The 21,723-nt window shown below is 41.0% G+C and overlaps 1 protein-coding gene across 3 annotated transcripts in view; it reads left to right on the forward strand.

Moving 5' to 3' along the window:
• The window catches only part of SLIT3 (slit guidance ligand 3), a 509,126-nt gene that overhangs the window by 347,536 nt on the left and 139,867 nt on the right, over window positions 1-21,723 (forward strand). For all 3 annotated transcript variants that reach the window (XM_026098439.2, XM_064520837.1, XM_026098440.2), the window contains 2 exons: window positions 5,300-5,371; window positions 15,759-15,830. In XM_026098439.2, coding sequence (XP_025954224.1) covers window positions 5,300-5,371; window positions 15,759-15,830 — 144 coding nt within the window. The remainder of the gene's footprint in view (window positions 1-5,299; window positions 5,372-15,758; window positions 15,831-21,723) is intronic.

Genomic DNA, 21,723 nt, shown 5'->3' on the forward strand with positions numbered 1-21,723 from the left:
AACACAACCAATGTGCAAGAGCAATCTGGAATCTTTTAACTTCATGTTCAGTATCTTTGTTTTACAAATATATTGGCAATTTCTGTGTTGAAATCAGTGGGGATTGCACAAGTAATCGCTTCAAAGTGTAAGCCACAGTGGAATTTGGTCCAGGATGTTTAACAGTGCATGAAATCCTTAATAATGCTCAGATTCACTTTCTGTTATAGACATTGTGAACTAATTAGTTATTGTTACTCCGTCTAAACTTTGAATCCAGTTCCCCAGGAAAGATTTTAAGTTCTATTTTCTTTTCTCTCATTCATTCTGGTTTCTGTTTGCACCACTTCAATTTGGTTGACACCAGTTATAGCAGGAGTACATGTTCTTGCAAAGTTGTGTGGATTTTCCTAGTGCATTCAATGTCTTTGCTTTGAAGTGGTTTGACTGTTTACAAGAAAACAAAGCAAGCTGCTGGAACTCATTTCCTCCATGTTTTCATAACCAGTAGATACCTAGACGATTCTCTTCATACTAGTTCTTGTGTTGCTTCTCTGGATTAAAAAAAAAATAATCACCTGTGCTCTCATGCAGATAACCCAGGTTAACCTGGGTTAAGAAGAACCAGACCAGAGGAAGAGCCTCCGGTCTTCCTCCATTCTATTTTTTATTTTTAAGTGATATAGAAGAGATGTTGTGACAGTAGTACTGTCATACAGATAATGGTAAAATGAGTTACTCCTGCTTCACCATCCTATCAAAATGTAGATGTGTACCTTTGGACGAGTAAGTTGCAGAAACAAGAGAAGTAATTCAGTCTTTGTAGCTCATTGCTAAGACTGCTAATAAAGGTGCCTTTACAGCTGTTTTCTGACGTGAACAGTACTGGAATTAAGAAACTGTCAGCTCATTTCACAGAAGACCCTGGATCATCCGATAGCTAATGCTTTTGAAAACTGAAATGAGCTGAGCTGTATCATTGGCTTTACGACTAAAATTACTCTGTTTGCCAGTCCAAAGTCACCCAGTTCCTAGAGCTGAAGAGCTGTAAATATGGATCTGAATATTTAACAGATCAAATCATCAATCTCGTAGAGTCTCTATTCTTCTGTCTCACTTTCAATATAGCTGTATGTATTTTTAAAGAAGTACTGTATTAGATAGCAAGACAGTAATTTCAGTGAATAATGATGGATCCCTTTTCAGTGACCTAACTTCTGACTCTTTCATTATTAAAGTCACTACTTCAGTTCTTTCTGAGGTATAACTAATTTTAGATTTTGGCAATGTTTTACTGTCCTTTCAGTCTTCATGATTGGTGAACTCTAGTTTTATGGACTGTACCAAAAAAAGATCTTTAACTTGACTAGCTGCTCGGCCTAGTGTGGCACTTAGGTGAAATGATTAATATTAAAAGTTTGCTGCAGAATTCGATTAGTGAGTTGTATTAACAGGTTTCTGGAATACTCTTGGCATGATCGTGGAGATCTGAATGCACATTTAATAATAAGTTATTATTCCAGATGACCTGTATCAAAGCTTAATTAATGTGGCACAGTTTTGTGGAAGAACTCGGGATAGATAGTAATGCTGCAGAAGGACCCGATAGATAGTAATGCTGCAGAAGGACCCATAACAAATATGTTGTTTCCCTGCCTGATTTTTGACCTATCTCCTTGTTGAGCCTTTGTTGTTGCTGTACAGTGAGGCCCTGAATCAGGTGTTGCTCTTGTTATATCAAGTTTAATTGAGGGTGTTTGTTCCATTACTGGAAGAGATTATTGACATCATCTTTTCAGAGTGCGAGATGTCCGGTGTTACTGACACGAGAATATACTTGGTCAAGAAATTCCCTGTTGAGATTTATACATTCTTTCCCTGGTAGGTAATAGCAAGACATGTTGATAATATTGAAGCCTCTGGCCTTTCTTAATTTCATTCACTTTGATTTCAACCAGTGGTGCAATAGCATGAAGATTATTGATTTCATTAATTGATGCCGTACCCAGGGTACAAATTAGGAACTATATTATTTTTGTTGTTGTTGTTGTTGATATTTTGATAGCACTCAAGGGATAATATTAGCATAACATTGTGAATCATGTTATTGTATTCTGCTCCTTTTGGTGAATACATATGCAAGAATGTTAGGGATAATAGACCGTTCGCTTATAGCACCATCAGTTTTTTGATTGTTTACTGAGTTTTTCCAGCAAGATGAAGCAGTTTCCTTTTTTTAAATGATTAGATAGCTGAGATTAGTGTCACTGGTTCAGGATAATCCTTATATGACTTGATATGAGTCAGCTGAAATAATAGCAGAAGATGTATTTATATTAATTCAAGTGTTATGTTTGCATGTAGCTGGAGTTTGTTATTTAGAATGGCTCTTAGTAGCTTCCAGGGTGCAAGAGTTACATGATTGCAAGAGTTATGTGGTGGTTTCTTGGCAAAGGATTTGAAATCCTGTGTGTGTCCTGGACTTCATCCTGATTACCTATGTTATCTGCACAATGAATTACACCAAGCTAAATGTATCTGTCTCAGAAGGAAGATCTGCTACCTCTAGGATTCGAATATGCAATTGAATTGTATAACCTGAGACAATGGTTCCCCAGGTTTTTGGGGGACTGTGACAGCAGCAGCTTCTAGCTCTGCTAGGTCACCCAAGGGCTCTAGAAGAGGTTTGAGATGCATCCCATCTCCTTCAAGGGAAAGATGGTGGAAGATGCTTGGTCAGCCAAGGCTTAGAAGCTGTTGTCACCGTTGCGTGAAGTAACCCTGCCCAGACAGGCCATTTTGAGTTCATTTGCATATCACCAGTTGTGCTTGTGCCATAGTTCTGTAACTCCTAACCTAGCACTTGCAAAATTTATGGCATTCCCTCACATTTTATCTGTGTTTTTCTGAGGCTTTTAAAGGCTGGCTTGTAGCACAAGACTAAGAGCCAGGTACACAGAGCCACTTTGAAAGATGTGGTTATACCTCTTCAGCTCTGGTGCTTGTAATGGTGTTTGATACTGTCAAATTAATTTTACTTTCACTTTTTCTGGGCAGAAAACACACTGAGATTTCACAGTCTTCTAGGTAGCTTTGTTGTGCTGCTACTTTTGTTAAGCAGCCTCTAAAAGCTAAACCATATATGGCATGACTTTTTACTGAGTACTCTTGTCAGAGAAGAATAGTCCTTTTTAAATGTTAGAGCTAATCAAGTAATCTGTTTCTAATAATGTTAGTCAACACAGAGAGTATTCATCCAATATTGTTAATAGTTTTGCATTTGGCTGCATCTAAAAATAAATGTGTTTTGTTTCAAAACCTTTTACAGTAAAGATGTTTGAGCCAATGTCATTGCCATACAGTCATACGTCATCCAGTGCCTCACAGGGTATCCTTTCTTCCCTGCTGCAAAGTCAAAAACAATTTATGTCCCTAGCCGGTAACTGAGCACAGCCACCCTCCAAGGTGTGTTAAACAGCCCTTCAAAAGAGGACGATCTCTCGCGTGCTGTCAGGGCTGCCGGCAGACGGGAGCGTGAGGTGACTCATGGTTTCCCTGCCTGGGTGGAATCCTGATAAGTTCATTACATTTCTGGCTAAAGAGCTGCAATTCCACTGAGCGATTCTAGCGGGGCCCTACACCCTGGAAGGGAGCCTGATGTGACCTAAGTCCACTTAGTCATGCAGGTGGGAGGAACGCGTGTCTATTTGTCTTGATGCGAATCAAGCACAGAATGGGATGATCTAACCGGAGGGCAGCAGACCATAGGAAGGGAACAAAAGTACAAGGGCATAATTGAATCCTTTTGCCTCAGTCAAGTGAGAAGGAGATGGAGAGCCTCCTTACCCAACAGCAGTGGAGCTTGGGCTCTAATGGAAAGGAAATAATGTGTCTAATTATCTTATAATGCTGATTGTAGTGCATCTGCATGGAGAGGGTGAGTGTCATCACCCAGCACGACATTTATGCAAGTTCAGGCACCATTAGTTATACACTCATTAGCATCCTGACGTGGGGAGAGAAAAGATGCAAATGTTGAAATGTGGCAAATCCATAAAATAGTGCTGAAATATTTGTGTCCCAAACTAAATGCTCCTTTTCAAATGCTTGTCCCTGTTCAGCAAACTCATGATTTCATGATGCCGTAATAGGTGTTAAAATGTTCCTCAATAAATCAATAGCAAAATCTTCATGCCAGACTTCTGCTTACATATGAATTACTAGACCAAAAGCAGCAAATACTAACAGACATTCTAAACAGGTTTCACTAAAGATATAAAAATAAATACTTGTATTTTCACTGTCACTAATGCAGCTGCTATGAGTTGAGCTGAAGAATCACAAGCCTTCATTGAATAATGTCCTTATAGGGAGGACACTAATAGAAGGCATGAGTAGGTCCCAGAGCAGCTGTTTCATGAGCCTTATAAGAGAACTAAAGAAAACCCCACTCTATGTTGCTAGACTTCATATAAGCTCAGACTAATCCTTAGGGAGTTTTGTAGGGTTTTGCTGGGAATTTTGTTTAAATACACTATATCTTTCTGGTGTTTAGAAAGACAAAATCCTTGATCATTCTACATCTCACTCACAACAAGGTTTCTTCTCTAACTTGGACAAACACAGTCCTGCTGCCGCAGAAGCCATTCCTCTGGTGCCTGCACCATGCCACCTCTCTTTCAGTCCCTCCATCTTCCTTAATGCATGTCCTACCCGTGCTTTCCAGCTACCTCAGAACCTCTCTTCACCTTATCTGTCGTTTAATTTATTAGCAAAACACGAACTCTGATACTGTTCTGTAACATTAGCCTTCCATTCCTGCCTTTAAATATTCAGGTAACCTTTGTGCTTTGTCATAGGCAGCCCCTCATGTTTGGGGCCCCCATCACAGTCACAAAGCCACCTTCATTATTAATAGTTCTGATGATGGTTTTATCAGTGGTTTTTATTCAATGGGCTACATCACTGTTGTTCTTCAAAGCTCTTCCTAAAACTCTTCTTTGCTTCAATGGCCATAAAATGAAAGACCTTATCAACAGTGGCCTTCTGCTGTGTTGAGGCTGCCGCCTCAACTATCATCATGAAGGCATCATACTAACTGATGCCTTCTGATTATTCCTGGAATTTGCCTGTTGGTCTGTGTCCTTACGTAGTTTGTAATTTCTAGATAGTATGATCTTTTAGTTCTGCTTTTGTGTAATAAAATATCTTCTTCCAAAACCTACAGTAATACAAATAATTACTTCAAGATAAAATACAGCATTTTCATCAAATTTCCATTTATGAATATTCTTTTAATTCCTCCTAATTTTATTTACAGAGACATCAGCAAGAATCAAATATCTGACATTGCGCCTGATGCGTTCAAAGGCTTGAAATCTCTCATTTCATTGTAAGTAGAGTATAGAACTGAATGGGTATTTGGGGAGAGCTTGCATGTGAGAAAAATGATAATATGCTGTCTGGGAGAACTTATGTTTCTGTGTGTAATTGCCAGCTTGCGTGAAGCATCTAATCTTTTGTACATGAAAAATTGGTCATGAAGGCTAGAAGGAGGAACTGTTTACACAACGCTAATAAGTTCTTTTATATATGAACACCCTGAAGGTCGGTTACTTTGTTCACTTCTTCAAAGTCTGTGCATTAGTTCATTCTCTGTATCTGTTGTACATGTGCACCTGCAGGCTAGTCCATGCCCCCAACTCATCATAGCACGCAAAAACCATCTCGTAGTTCAGACACTGGTCGGTGGAGTTAATTAGAGTGGGGCTGGGGATAGATACATCCATACCAAAATTTTCTTCCTTATTGTGCAGAACTGAGATTGCATTTGTTTTCCCTCTTTTTTTGCAAACTACTTAGAGAAGAACTCTAATGAGAAGATTTATATTTCTGTAATTACTACTTTATTAAGCTGGTAAGTGGATTAAAATATTACTTTATACAAGTAAGCTAAGAGGAAAGTAGGATCTCTTGACAACCATTACTGTGAACTACTACAGGACACAGAAACTGTTTGTAGCACCAAGCTGAATTTAAATGCTGTTATATTTCAGCTTAGCCACTTGCAGCACTATTAAAACAGGGAAGCTTGTAATGGGTAAAAGAGAGCAACACAAGGTCAGAAGCTGCATATGGAAAATGAACTAGAAACAAGATTGTTGGAAAGAGCTCCAGGTTGGGAGAAGAGGTTAAGCTCAACTGGAAAGGTTTTTACCTGCCTCAATTTTAAATACAGTTTTAAAACATTTACTTTATTAATACTTATTTAAGACAGTTTGTTTTATATAAGTGCAGTTTATTTTTAAAAGCTGCCGTCATTTTATTCTGTGAATACTAGATAATACTAACAACTTGTTGACCATTCAGTACTTAACTTGTACGCTGCAGTAAACTTCTGAGGGAGCATGCAGAAAGATGGGCCTTTCGTTGTGCCCTGCATCCAGCTGGTAGAATGCCAGAAATATATATTAAGTGTTGCTAGCCTTTGTTGAATAGCTGGAGCAGTGTTATTCAGCCTACTGTGGAAACGGTCAAATCCCTCAGCGCTGTCTGGAAATGATTCAGTAAGAGAATGATATTTACTGAACACTACAGTTTTGGCAGATTATGAAACTGCTGCTGATGCTGCAATGCTACAGCTTTCTGGTCATGGCAAACCTCCTGGCTAGCAGCAACCTGGAGAGGCAAGGGACTTCCCCTGGGGTTCACCTCCCAACTGCAAGTTATTCAGGTTTAGCTACAGCTAATACAGATACCCCCCGGGTGGCCTCAGGAGAGGGGCAGAACCCATCGGAGTGGACAGAGAGGAAATGAGAATATAAACTGGGCAGAAATTGTATAGCGCTTTGACTTGCACGCAGAGGCAAGTGCAATGACTGCATTCTCTGTTTAGTCATCCAAACCTGTGTTCTGAGCAAATGAGGCCAAACTGGTTTAAGTATAATTAAATTCAACTGGGTAAAATAGTGCTGAAGAAATGCTAGGAGGTTATGAGGGGGAAGAGAGAGGGCAGAGAGGTGAGATACAGCAAAGAAAGGACTAAAGAAAGTGAACTGCCTCTGAACAGCCTTTTGTTTGTTCAGCATTAGTCTCTGCCTCAGTTTCCTTCCTGCTGCAGCCAGACGAAGCCCTTGTGATGTGCAGTCTGTTCCTCCTCCCTTTGGCACACTGGTTTCTCGCACAGTATCAGCCCCAGCCTGGGAAACGCCAGCCTGCTCCTGTATGTTCAGCTGTCCGTTGTGCTTGCTGTGGGCTTTTAATTTCTTTTGAAAAGTTTTCCTCTTGCTGTTCACTGCAGGTGGGTTTTCTCCCTCCAGCTGATAGGCAAGAGCTGTTTCCCTGATCCTTCATGGCCTTGTGTTCACCTAGACCTCGAGCAGGTTCCTCTCTGCCCGTCCTTTTTGTCTTCATTTCAGTTTCTAGCCTTAGATATCTTTACGGAGCAAGGCTGTTTGGCACAGTGTGGCCTCCTCTGAGGATATGTCCCCCACGTATGTCTTAGTGCTTTTCAGAAGTGGTGGGTCCAGCTCTTCTGTCACCGAGCTGCAGGGAGACGGTTAACTGCAATGGAAGGTGACGCCTTTGAAGTGCCCACGCTCCCAATGAAGTTGCCGAAGGGGGAAGAAAACGGAGGAAGAAATGAAGCAAGCCGGTTTGCTTACTAGCATTTTCTCTGAATTTTAAGCAGCCCATTCTTTCTGGTGCCTGAGGCCCAGTAACTTCAGTGAGCTGCGTGCCCTGAAGGAGCACTGCTTTGCATACAACACCTCAACCCGGCTGAGAGTAACTTTTATTCTGCCTGTGTGTAAGTCAGTGTGATTGGTGGCATACATCTTAATGAGACACCGTGGAGGTTTAATTTGTGCACCAAACAGCTGGGTTTTTCAGCTAGCTGAGTTAAAACACGGATAAAGGAGGGGGAAATATTAATGCACAAATGAAAGTAAGCAACTTTGTTCCCATTAAAAATGAAGCACTGCTTAAATTCCTTGCTCTTTTTACTGTGGTATTCCCATTTTCTGCTCCTCCCTTTACTCCCCTGCTTGCATGCAATTGCAGTGCTCCCTATGGGTCCAAGAGAGTGAAAGTGCTTATCTGGAAGACAGCCAATGTTGTTAGCCTAGCTAGCTAATGGAGGCCTATATATAGTAGGTTAATACTCTACTTTCTTCTGAAGTTAACTTAGGTTAGTGTTTCCAGGCAGAACTGCTTGTCAGAGTGCTCTGCCTATTGTACATCCACAGAGATGGAGGAAAATATGGTGTATTACAGTTTTCAGAAGACAGGAATGTTTATTACAGCAGCAGATCCCACAGAATGTATAAAATTTAAATCTTTTAAAAGTGTTAAGTGATCCATGTGCTAACAGGTCATAAGTTTTTATTTTAAATCTATATATTTTTTCAAGAAATCTCTTACCTAGGGGAGCAAAACAGGTCACAAAATATTAACACTTTGAATAAGCCATTTCTGCCTTGGGTTTTCTCTGCGCTTAGCAAAAGAAAGGCAAGCTTGTTCCTGCTGGGACCCAGGATGTCCCCGTTCCCCACACATATAGGAAAAAAGAAAAGTTTTCTCCCTGCCTGTTTCTCAGTGGTGTTTTGTTCCCTATGCGTATAAAGACTGTGTGGATTAAGGAATTTCTACTCCTTTTTTCCTCCTAAAAGAGAAAACTAGACAACAAAACTAGATACAGTGAAGAGCATTTGACTAGCGGTTCTGAGTCGCTGTATTTTTTTTTCCTGGGTGTAAGAACAATTAAAGAACAGGGATTGTCATCTTTGAGAACGTTTGTTTTTCATCCCAGATTTTTTCTGGCTTTTCCTTCTCACCTCCGTCCTGCCACGTGACGGTCGTGCCTGTGAGTGGCTGGTCAGCCCTGGCTCTGTATGTTCTGCGGATTTAATCCTGTTACAGTGCCTGAAGTTCCCCTTCAGTATTTAGGCACTGGAGCTTGGATCTGTAGTATTTTTTGATATGAACCCAGCTTCAAAGCTGTTTCTGGACAAAACTGACCATGTAAGAGGATCCGACCTCTGCTGGACTCTGGCTGAGAGGACAGAGCTGCGGAGAACTTGCCATGAAGCCACCACCGGGGCTGCTGGAAGTATGGTTCAGGGCACGAAAAGTAGGGCTGCTTCGTTTTAAAGATGCTAGTGTGGGATTTGGGAGGAAAAAGTTATGTTACATATGTTTTGTGATAGCTGTTGGACAAATAACTGCCCCTCCATACCAAAGCCCCCCTCTGTAAAATGGAGACGTGTTTCCCTGTCTCAGAGAGATGGTATGAGGCTGTACACATTTAGGCTTATTGCTGTACCAGTACTGCAGTACTTCAGACCATCGGAAAATATCCAAGATGAGGAGCAAGTGCTTAGAAAGATTTGAGTCTGGAAAACAGCAGGCAGCACAGACGTGAGCGAGCCGCGGTAACGTAGCCACAGCATTCGTGTTGGAGGTCTTGCTGGCTCGTGTTCCTTTTTGTCCGAACACGAGAGCGAACCGTATACTTGTGGCAAGAAGCATGGCGGAATTGGTTGATTGCAGAAGGATTTATTATATGAACTTTAAGCAAAAGTTTGAGATCTGCTTGGTCCCTGCTCTGTTAGCAGTAGCATATTGTATTGCAAGTGAAATAGTTAGGATTGTACTTCGCCTCGCGTCGGAGCGGTGGATAACATACAATGCAGGACGCGGGCGCTGAGTTATGAGCAGTGTCATGTTTCACAATTGCTGCGTGCACTTTCTGAAGTAAATTAATTTTTTGTCTAATCAAGTGAAAATCAGTCTTGAATATCAGTGAGGGGATTGTATGAGATTAGTGTTTGGTTATTGTTAACCTTATCGAAGATAACAGTTTTTCTTGGGGTCAGTAAGCTTCTCACATGTGTACGTTCAGAAGGTCTTAACCCGACTCTGGGGACGTTTTATGAGATACGACAAAATAGTCGATACCTTTAGTATGTTAAACTGCAAATGAATAAATTTGAAATCACTGCAGAGGGAGAATTCCTTCACTTTCCTTCCTATACCAAATTAAGCTTGTGAACGATTTAAAGCTCAGATCAGCTTGGGCACAGAGACAGCAGACAGCTTAGGCTTTGACACGGCATTGCCGCTTAGCCCATCATCTCCTGGCTGGTGATGTATGTGGTGTCATTCCTGGTGATTTCAAATCTGCAATAAAACACTGTCTACTGCAATAACTGCCAAACTTATTTTAAAGTAACAAATTGCTTTGGATAGTTTTACTGTGATTTATTTAGCCTAACTTGATAGGAAGAAATACGAAATAGCGTAGGAAAAAAAAATTGCATGTCTAAGTTTCTTTCAGATATTAGAAATTTATTGCTGTTTCTACCCCAATCCATTCCTCCTCTTTTGAAAACTTAAATTCTTATTGAGCCTGTGCCATTGTGTTCAGCTTGGGAAATATAATTCTTCCTAACAAGAATTGTTTTCACAGTCCGAGGGAAAGTCAAAAGCATTTTGAGGACTGAAAAAGCCATTGCATAAAGTCAGAATTTGACACTTCAGTAAGAATGTTTCAGCCAAGCCAAAATAAAGGAGCGGTTAGCTGGAAAACATATGGTCTAGAGTGAGGGATTCAGTGTTGGGCTTTCATACCCAAAAGAGTTCTGAGTCAACTTCCAGGGAAAAATCTTTTATTCTGGGGCCCGACTTAACCAGGCAGCTAAGTTGCAGCTACCTTTGCATGCAGAAGAACTGTAAAATAAGAGAACACAGCAATTATTGTTTCAGACCCTTCGAAGAAGGTATGGTAAACTTCAGTGCACGTGAAAGGCCATGTGTTTGTACCGTCTTTGCAAATTCCTTATATTTAAAATTGTTCAGGAGGTTGGTAATGTCTAGAGACTATAAAGGTTCAGTAAGACTTTTGTGTGCCAAGACACTACTGCTGGAAGATTGCTACATGCTCAAATACATGCTCCTAGAAGATAACAAATTCATTGCTGTTACATGTGTGGCAGTGCTTCCAGCACTTTCGTTTTCTAGTATTTTCCAAGCTTTTAGATGAATCTGTGCAGTCACATTTTTATTAGTAACTATTTCCGCTGATTAATCATTATTTTTAACTACTTTGACCATCAGTTGAATTAATCTTGTATACCTGCATAACTTGAAGTTTAATTGTGACTTGTAATTAATTGTTTAACTGCAAATTTGAGATTTTACTGTGTCTTGGAATGGATACGTTTTATTTTGGAATATAAAAGAATGAGGTCAGGATCAGGCTGAGTTAGCATAACGCCTCCTTCTGACTTCTTTATGTTTGCTTAATTTCTTACTGCAGATACATAACAACTGTGTAGAAGGACACGTTTGTTTGTTTGCTTGTTTTTAAACGCAGTAGATGTTGCATTTCAACTTTCTGAAGAAATGTGCGTCTGCTGTCACAACTGCCTACCCAATCGCACTGTCCTCTCGCTGTCCCCTGGGGTGAAGTTTGCACCTTTCGGCCAGCTGCAGCTGGACTTGCGTGGGGGGAGCCCGCCAAGACCGTGAACTCCCACCAGCGCTGTCCGCGTAGGCGGGTGGGGGGAGGAAAAGGTACTTGCGTCCTTCCTGGGAAGGACTGCGCAGGGTTGGGCACTCCCGCTTCCCCGTAGGAGCTCAGGCTTCACAACTGACCTTATACACGGGAGTACGCCTTTTAATGTAATGGGGGGGGAGGGGGGAAAGAAAGGTTTACAAGTTATTCCTTTTCCAGGTCTCTTACTTGAAATCAGTTAGTTGAGCTGGAAAAAAATTGTCTTATTTTTAGAGTGTTTTTTATTACAAAAAGTCGAATATGACTGGATTTTCTGTCTTCCAGCAAGTGCTCTTCCTTTTCAGCTGAATAAGGTGCTTCTTCGGGCATCCGCCGCCAGAATTGCCGCGCAGGCAGCTCTGCGCTTCCCGTGCGTTGTCCTTGCCCGGGTTGGGGAGGTCGATGCAGCCTGAGCGCTGCTGCAAGCGGCGCCTTGGAGGCCGCAGCCTGTGCTCGGCAGCCTGCGGGAAGCGTTCAGCCGCGCGCTGGTGGCTCTCCCCGCAGCTGAGAACACAGCCCTCGGGTGGCTCGGCTGCACACATGCTGTAACGATAGCTTGCTGGCGTTAGAAAGCCACCTGCAAAAAATTCGAGAGGTTTGCCTGACTTAAGAACACAGCGAATGATCCTTCACACTAGTCATTCTGGTATTAGAAACCCGCTCTGGGGGAAAGACGGGGATGTTATTTATGCGCTGGCAAGTCTCGAAGGCCGGGCGCATTTGCACACCTTCCTGACTGTTTTCTCCATCCAGACCGGTTTCCATCTTTGTAAAAGAGGCTCCCATGGTGTGTGGTGACGAGAGAGGGAAAGGAGCAGTAAGAAGGAGACACGCTGGCCTGTTAGTGTGTTTTTTATTGGAAAACAGTTGGGATCTGAATTTCAGGTGTTAGGGGGTGGAAGGAGGGTCGTGTGTTTGTGCCAAGCTTGCACGGTAGCTCGGACACCTGCACGTCCTGCAACACAAAATCATAAACATGAGGGAAGCAAGTGAATGTGCGTTTTTACAGTTCTTAATATCACAGAAAAACCTCCTCAAATTTCTCTCTGTTGCTAAAAGCATTGGAGAGTTAAGCAAAGTTCTTGAACTGATTGGCTGAGTTACCTACTACAATGCCTTATGAAGTTATTTTTCCATTTGGGCTTCCAAAGCCGCCCTTGGAGCAGCCTTGCAGCGCGTGCCCGCGGGAGGGACGGAGCGATGGGCCGTGCGGCGGTGAGCGGCTGCAGCTGCCCTGCCTGGCCCTTCCTGCAGCCTGGCTCCTCGCGCGGGGCTGTTAGGAGTGCTGCAGTGGGTCAGTGCAGAACAAAAGCATCTTAGATCAAGAACCTGACCAGTATTCAGATTTGTGGGTATGAGTACATTATCCTGTCTTAAACAGACATACTAATAGCTGGGAGGAGAGTGAAAGTTCCCATGCTTTCTGTTAACGTGAATGGAAATAAGGAGGTGAAGGATAAGAGGCAACGCCATATGTGTCTCCCACCACCTCTTTGCTTCTTTCTGTAGGGCCGTCTGACTTCAGCGCTGGCACGGCAGGCAGACAGTGGCGTTAGCTAATTTGGCTCTGTCTGGTGCTGAACATGAATATGAATTAGAGACAAGTGCCTGAGCTCTCATACTGACTTTTGTTTAGCTGTTAATTTGTTTGAATGTTAATGTGCCACATGCACATAAGCCCAATTAGGTTTGGAAATGCTTATTTTCTTTTCATGACTTCTAAAAATTGAAGCTTTGTTTTATGTTAGAAGCTATTTTGAAGAGTTTTATTTTGTTTAAAATGATAGGGGGTATAAAAACATCCAAGGTTTCAAACTCAGGGGAACGCTGCATTATGGCCTTCCTACTCTTAAATAAGTAAATGATAAGTTACTCTAACCACAGCCATAGTTTGATATTTGCGTTTGGTAGTACCATAGCGAACAACTGTACTAGGTGTGAAGGTTGAGATTTTGCTAAGATTTCCTTTTAGATGAGTGATTACAGCTGTAGAGCCAGAATAACTCCTCATCTGGAGTGGGGCAACTTTTTAATTCTTTCCTCAAGTATTTATAAGGCTTAGCTTCTGGAATCTTTCCTAAATACTATAGTACTGATCAGCGTGGATTATCCTGGTACTTCACAAAACCGGGGCAGATGTTAGTCTGTCCTCACAGAGCTTATCATGTGGACCTCTTCCACAGGTGATGCACTTGCTAAAGAAATGCTGTTCAGAAAAGGCGGAAACTGAAAAGGAAATATGCTGGACCCTGTAGGCATTAACTTCGTATTTTACCATTCTATGAATATTTTATTTGCAAATGCTTTGCTCTCGCTTCCTGATACAGGCTTACACATCAGTCGCTTTGTGTGCTGAAAGAAGTCTGCGAGTTGGCCATTTGAATGCTCAGTGAAATCCCAGTGACTTGAGAGTTATCTCTGGTTTTGAACCAGTTATCTAAATTAAACCTCTAGACCTTTCAAAGTCCAGCCATCATTTCTGTCTAGGTTTGGATAAAGTATAAAAATTTCTGTATATTGAATGAAATTCACTCAGTGTATTGGCTCTGAGTAAAGTAGGCACACTGGTGTGTATCTTCTGCTGCTGAAATTAGGAAACTTTAGGAAAATTTAGTGGTACTTGCATTCATTACTCACAAAAAAACACTAATCATAACAACACGTTAAAAGCCAACCTCCCAACTCAGCAATAGATACTAAAATAGAGATTATGTTACATTTCTCTAGAGAAAATGTAATGCTAAATGGTCATTAATTTATTGGGTAGCAGTTCAGTTTCTGCTGTGCTACAAAAAAAACATGAAAAATGAAGTTTCAAGTTTAGATGTTCATATCTCAGTGCTGTTATTTTATTTAGAATCATTTCATTTAGGCTCCAAAATTAGCTGATGCGGGAAGTCTAGCGCAGAGCTGTGTACCTCCTACGACTGCCGAAGACTGAACCAAAGTGGCCGAACTCTGGGGAGGCCACAGGATATTGTAAATGGTCCGTTATGCTAAGCGTTTGTTTTTCACTATGTTCAACTCGACAGAATATTTGGAATGTTGAAAGACAGCGTTAGGATATCAGCCAGCATCCAAACCTCACATGGCCTTTTTATTTGTCCCTAGCATGTTATTCCACATTAGAAAGTTGGGGAATGAATTAGTTCATTAACACGAGCAGCACAGCTTTGGCGTGAGTTGGTCTATAACCCTTCACCATGTACTAAGCAGAACACAGAAATCACAAAAATACTGTTTTTCCCAAATTGAAGTCCACTACAATGCTTAGAGTAGCATTTTCAGAGGAGCCATATCTCTCTCCCTTCTACCAGGACGTGTGTGAGCTCCCAGGAGGCTTGCTGCTTTTGACAGGTTTTAACAACTGACAGAAATGGCAGGAGCAAATGCTTCAGCCATGCCTGGAATTGCGGTATTCCTGTCTTGTATGGTTTGGTTCTCATCCCTAGGTAACACATCTTCCTATAACATAAACTTTATCTGTTTTTCCTTTTATTTCTGTTTCTGATGATGCTACATATGTGTTTCCTTAAATATTAAAAGTGAATCGTGGATATCTGTACATATTTGTGCCTGAATAAATGGAGGCTTATAAAGTGACTCTTATCTGTGTTATTAAATCTCTACTTACTTTTAAAACTGAACTATCCCTAAATTATTTTTGAGTTTCTGAAATATATGGCTATTTCCAGTCCAAGGTTTATATTAGGTAGTTCAAGCTGTAATAGCAGCTGGTGAAGCTGTAATATTTTATCCAATGATACCTGTGTCACATTTCATGCCAATTATTATGTCCTAAGAGGTTCAGTTATATGAAATTTTATCTACAATGAGCTTGTGCTCCCTAGCTTTTAAATTTAGTATCACTGAGCAGAATTCTAGGTTCTTGCATCAGGCAATGTGTGTTTTAATGGTTAAAACATTTCTAAAGAGGGGGAAAAAAAAATCCTCGACAGAATGAAAAATATTTTAGATACAGCTTTTGGATGATGTCCAGTTTCTACATTAAAAATGCTTTCCAACACCAGACAAAGCCTGAATCATAACGACTCATTTAATACCATGTGCTCTCTGAAAAGAAAATGAGATCAGTAGTTAAATGAAATGCCCGCAGATCCTGGGCATGGTGCACAAGATCAATAAAGATGATAATGCGGAGAGGTGGGAGGACACTAAACTGGTCTGTTACTTAAGATTTATTTTGTCTTCCCGTATCTTTCAGAGTGCTCTATGGAAACAAGATCACAGAGATTCCCCAGGGCCTTTTTGATGATCTTGTGTCTCTGCAGCTGCTGTGAGTATGATCCCTTCCTCTTCTTTATTTTGCAGACTAGCTAGATTTACAGATTTTTCGGCTTCTGGTTTTAATATAATCATCCTTCCACTGGAAACTCTGCGGGACAAGCTAGTCTGCTGTTTTTTATGTCAGGCAACAGGGAGGCAAGGGCTGAAAGAAAGAAGGTGCCAATGGTTTTATAGCCCAGTGCTTGTAACAGATAATAGACACAGAGGAGTGAAGTTTAAGGAGGAAATGGGAGACTCAGTGAAGTCCAAGAAAGGAAATTTGGTCACATTTGGCTGATGCAAGGGTGGGGATGCCATTTGATTGTTTTTACAGATTTAGCATGTGTGGTTGGATATCTAGGTCCTTCAGGGCTACTGTGTTGCAAGTACCTGCACATGGAAGCAAAATGGCAATATTAAAGATCTTACTGTTAGCGGCCACACTTAGTTCCATATTTTTATTGTGCCAAATGTGGCTTGGTTGGAGTAGAAATGATTTCAGAATGTATTTGCATATGCAAGTTATTTTATGCCATGTGTGACTCAGTACACAGTTGAGACCTGGGATAAGCTATATGCACAGATACTCTTCAGTATGTATTAATGTAGCATAAAAAATGTCCTAAGCCAAATATGAAATTCCAAATTTCATTCACTCTGTCTCCATAATCAAAGTGGAGAGCAGTAACTCCTTTTATGAGAAGGAAATCAGCTACTATTACAGCCAGTCAGTAGAGGGAGCAGAAGCAAAGGGAGTTTAATCTGTATTCCTAATGTTCTGTTTATCATCATGGATGATGCACTTGGAAAGAGAGGGCAATATATGAAATTAATCTGTATTGGCTTATATCATGCACACACAGAACCCCACAGCAATAAGTGATATAAAATATATAATGAAAATGTAGCTTTTAGGCATATTATTTTAAGTCTTTCTGACTGCCTTGACACAACCAGAATTGAAAATCCAGAAGTTCATAATTACCATTCAGTGTGTGTCACTCTGTGGTTGCTGTCTTTGCTGCAGCTTACCAGCCTTATATGCTATACAAATTAAATGTAGATTTAGGTTATAAGTCTATGATCAGAGCCAAAGAACTAACATTATTATAAAATATTTGATGTTGCTCTACATGTTAAGCTGGAGGACTATTCAGATGTGCAGTTTAGCCATAAGATCTTAATTGCAAACATGGGCCGCCCTTCCCTAGAGAAAGACAAGCAAGAGCACATATGGTTTGGCTGTGACAAGCCTTGAGCTGAGACGGTGGCAAGCTGTTCATCCCCTCCTGCAGACAGCCAATTATTTTGCCTTGGCCTTTTGCACACACTTTTTCTGGCAGCTCCTTTCCTCTCTCCTGTCCTATACCCGACAAGTTTGCTGCTACTGCAGTGGCTTCATAGCCCAGCCTGTGCCCTAAGAGAAGGCAGTATATTTAGGGGGGGAGTTAGTTTACCATGCATGAGAATAATCAGCATGAAAGCTTTTGGAAGGAGGGACTTGGTACCTGTTGGTACAGGTGGTGCGTTAGTCACTGGCGATCTCTCGTGTTGTGTTCGGTTCAGTGAGGAAGCTGCAAGCAAACAGAGAGCAAAAACTCAGAGAAAGAAACCATATGAAAAAAATCTGAGTTCTTTTTTTTCTTCTGAAGTATTTTATAGTTATAAGTTTTAAGTGATACACGGTCGCTCTAGCTAACCAAGGACACTTTACAGGTGGGATCTTTCACAGTAGAAAAAATAATGATCACTTAACACCTAGCTAATGCAGTGTCCTATATAAAAAATGGGTGTCTAGAGGTTTCAAATAAGGCAATAGAAAGGTTTCCACCCTTTGATACTATAGTCCTTCTGTGTATGTAGTGCAGGTTTTCAATGAATTACATATTTAAGCCCAGATGCAGTAATTTTTCAGTGTGAATTAGCTAAAGTGACACCTTTTGTTAAAGTGGCAGAATCTGTATGATGGAGAACAGTTAGAAAGTATTGTACTTAAACCATTTAGACGATCTCAAGCTGGGCAGAGGTCAGTAGGCGAGGCTCAGAAGGTGGCCACGTTGCGGAGCTCCCGGGGCACCCGGGGCACGGTTCCTCTGGAGGCGTCAGTGACTTTCTGAAAGTATTTGGAATGCAAAGTAGCTGTTGGCAAGGGTAGTGTTGAGTGATCATGCTTTAAGTGCAAACAAATGTCTGCACACTTTTCAGATCATGGCTCTGAAGCAGTTATTATGGGATTGCTTGTAGTATTGTAATGGATACCGAAAAAAAATGGCATTCATTGGTTTTAGACCTGCCGTTGAACAGTTGGAAAAGTGCCCTGTGATTAGATCTAATTTAGTGTTCAGTGGGCTCTAGATTGGATTTCTTCTTATTAGTCTGGAGACATACTGATAAGAAGGCTCTGATTAAAGTATCCTGGTAGCCAGTGTAATTTCCTAAGCTTGAGCTGAAGCATTTTTGAAAATATATTGGTATTATGGTAAAGCAGTACACACTGTCGGAAAAAAAGGAGTTGTTGTGGGTCCTGTATAAAGTTGTTAAGATTTTATTTAGAAAGAAAAACATTACTAGGAAATTGCAGAGCAGATAATATTGTTATTTACTGCTTTGGATAAGACTCACCACAGTTTCTCAGAAGTCATCGTTCCGTTTAAGTATCCTGTTGTAATATAGGCCCGGATTATTCCACTTTCACTCGGGCAGAATTGTTCTGTGTAAGTGCTTTACGTCTGCAGATAGTACCACTAACATCAGAAACACTATAGCTGGGTGAATAAAGTAATATTCAGCTCAGGCATGACAGCGTCTTAAACTGTCCTGTTTGTCTCTGGTGTCTGGGAGATGACGAAGCAGAACAAGTTTCAGAGCACCTGGCCAGCATCAGAATCCCATATTGCTGTCAGATAACACCGAGGTGGGGACGTCACAAATGTATTAGGCAGGAAAGCAACCAGACATAGACAGTAACCTTTTCTTTTTATTACTTTAACCCAATTGGTGTGAATTTAAAATGTAGTTTCTGAAGTCTTCATTATAATTAGCTCTCTTAAATGTTCCCCACATAATATATGTGGTTCCCTGCAAATAAGCACATGATTGGATTTCTGTTAATTTGCTGGTTTCACAAATCTTACTTTTTCCTAAATCTGCAATTGTAACCAGCACAGCAGCAAAGGTTATTGCCCAAGTGCGCCTGCACATCTGCTCTGGGGAACAGCAGCTATTCTTGGACTGCATCATCTTCCTTGTCCAGTCTGAAGCTTTTGGGAGAGAGGATGCTAGGAAGCTGCATTAGCCTTACCGTCTCCCGAGCATGCGGCAGTCGCACATTCTTCTTTTCGGAAGGCTGGATCAAGTGTCTTCTGAGAACTTTAGTTGATTTGGATTTTAGGGAGCTATTCTGTTTTGCAGAAAGGGATAGCTGGAGTCTGATTTTCTTTTCCAGAAAACTGTAACTTTCATTTTATTGCCACAACAATCTCTCCAAGCTGCAGAATAGTGGTTGCTTAATTCTCCTGGTTTGTCTAACTTGCATCTGAATATAAGAAGAATGGAAAGTCCTTCAGTTTACAGTGGATGTTTTCCTGTGAACATTTGCAGCAGTCAGTTTGAATGCCTGTCTAGGAGGCCTTAAACTAATCTTTGTCTTGAAGCTGGAACAAATGCAAATGTCTTATTCACCTTTCTTTTGTGTCTCCTGGAGGGTGGACAAGCTCTTCCAGGTCCCCCTGAGCATGCCAAGTTCTGTGCCGACACTGTGCGGGGGGCAGAGTTTATCTTGGCTCAGCTCTTTCTCAGCCACCCTGTGACAGATCAACCTGACAGTTGGTGGCTTGCTTGCTTGGTGGCAATGTGCAGGGCCAGCCTGCCATGAAACGGAGATTCAAGGGGCTCAAGCCAGTGAACTGCAGATAATGGACACCACGTTTTTTCACCTGTCTTTTCCATATCTAAGCAATACACTCTCCTCTGTGCAACCATATTAAAACAAACATTCTGAGAGCCTTTTTATTACAGTTAAACATTGTGTGCTTCATAATGCTCTGTTTCCTGGAACCCAAAAATATCATAAAATCTCTAATGTTTAAAGAGATTATATAGCAAAATAATATAGGGGGGTATAACCTCATTTTTCAAATGTCTGACAAGTATCAGTTTTCAGTAAATCCTTTTCCTTGAGGAAATTTATTTTGCACAGTTACTAATCATACATGTGCTTGGGCTTGTCGATCTTATATCTTACGGTCGAGATCACCGTAGGTAGCTGGGCAAGAAAGAGTCCATACAGTGGGCTCTGTTTTGATGCTGCTAGAATTAGGTATACTCCTGGGGTACATATAATTTGAAAGCAGAAGTATGTTGTATTCTTCTCCCTCCTAAAATTAAGCCAAAAGCTTACAGCTTTCTCCTCTTCTGTATGTGTATAAAGCCTTCGATCATTAGGGAAAACTCAACATGTGCATTGTAGTGGGAAAAAGACCAGTAATCGTAGTAGTGCCCAGATGCTGACATAGTGACAGATAACTTCAAAAGTGATGAAGAATTAAACTTCCAGATGCAATTATCTAACCTTGGTTAGAACTGGAACTAGATCTAATCTTTTCTACTTCAACTGACCTGTATTTAAAATAGAACTGTGTGAAGTGGCAAGTTGTGTGTGTGCCTTCACAAGCCAGTGCTGTTATCAGTCTTCCCAAAACTCAACCACTCAAATTTTGGTTTAAGTAATTCTCCTTTTACCTACTTTTTATGCTATCTCTACTTTGGTTCATAGTGAGATATTTGGTCTTCCATATCTCTTCCAGGGAGGTTGCTTGGAAAATAATTCCATGGCAAATTTGTCAAGTCTGAAGTGCTTGTGCTAATTTGTAGTTCTAAATCAAATTCCAGTACTTAAGAGCTTAAAATAGTATCTGCCAAATATTCTTTGTGTACTCTTAGAGCTCATTAAAAGCTCAAAGCAAATCCAGTGAAGCGCAAAGCCGTGCAAAATATTTCAAAAAAGACATACAAAATGACTCTAAAGAATGTACATCAATTCCAATATTTTTGTATTATATACACAATGCTATTATATACATATTAGCATTAAACAGTGATACAAAATGCTGTATAAATACCAGAATACAAAAATGTCAGTTTTCCATTTCCAAGCCCTTTACAGTACAGTAGTCTCTCCCCATAGTGATCTTTAAGTGATATATAAAATCTTGTTCCATAGAATTTTTCATTTTCACCATGGACAAGAGACAATGGACATAAAATGAGAGAGGTTCCAGCTGGATGTAAGCAGAAACATCTTCACAGTGACAGCAGTCAAGTGGTGGAACGAGTTGCCCAGAGACGTTGTGCTGTCTCTGTCCTTGAAAGTTTCAAGGCCAGACTCGATGAAGCCCTGAGCAACCTAGTCTGACCTCAGAGCTCACCTTGTTTTGGGCAGTCTGGCAGGACTAGGAACCTCTTGAAGTCCCTTCCATCCTGAATTATCCTATGAGCCCATGAGATAAAGCAAATATCTGCATTAAACATTTCTAAATGGTCCTGCTTTGAGCCGCGTTCAGCCCAGTTGACCTCCAGGAGATCCCTTCTGACCTATGTGATTCTGTGTTTCTAAATTCCTAGCAAAATGACGTACAGGAGCTCTTCCCATGATTACTCAAAATACTGCTGGCTGCAGCAGAGATACCATGCGACCCTGGTCCCTCTATTCCAGGACAGACTTGTTTAATAGCTTTAGAATTATCTTCAAGCTGTTCACCTCAGGCTTTTTTTCCTTCAGATTTCTGCATTTAGGCTGCTGTTGTGATAATATTACTAAACTCAATAACTGCTGTTAAAGTGAGGGAGCAGCATCTGCCAGACGCAGAAATACGATTACAGTCAAGCTCTAATGAAAGACTGCA

This window comes from Dromaius novaehollandiae, chromosome 15 (genome assembly GCF_036370855.1).
Source record: "Dromaius novaehollandiae isolate bDroNov1 chromosome 15, bDroNov1.hap1, whole genome shotgun sequence".
Classification (NCBI taxonomy): Eukaryota; Metazoa; Chordata; class Aves; order Casuariiformes; family Dromaiidae; genus Dromaius; species Dromaius novaehollandiae.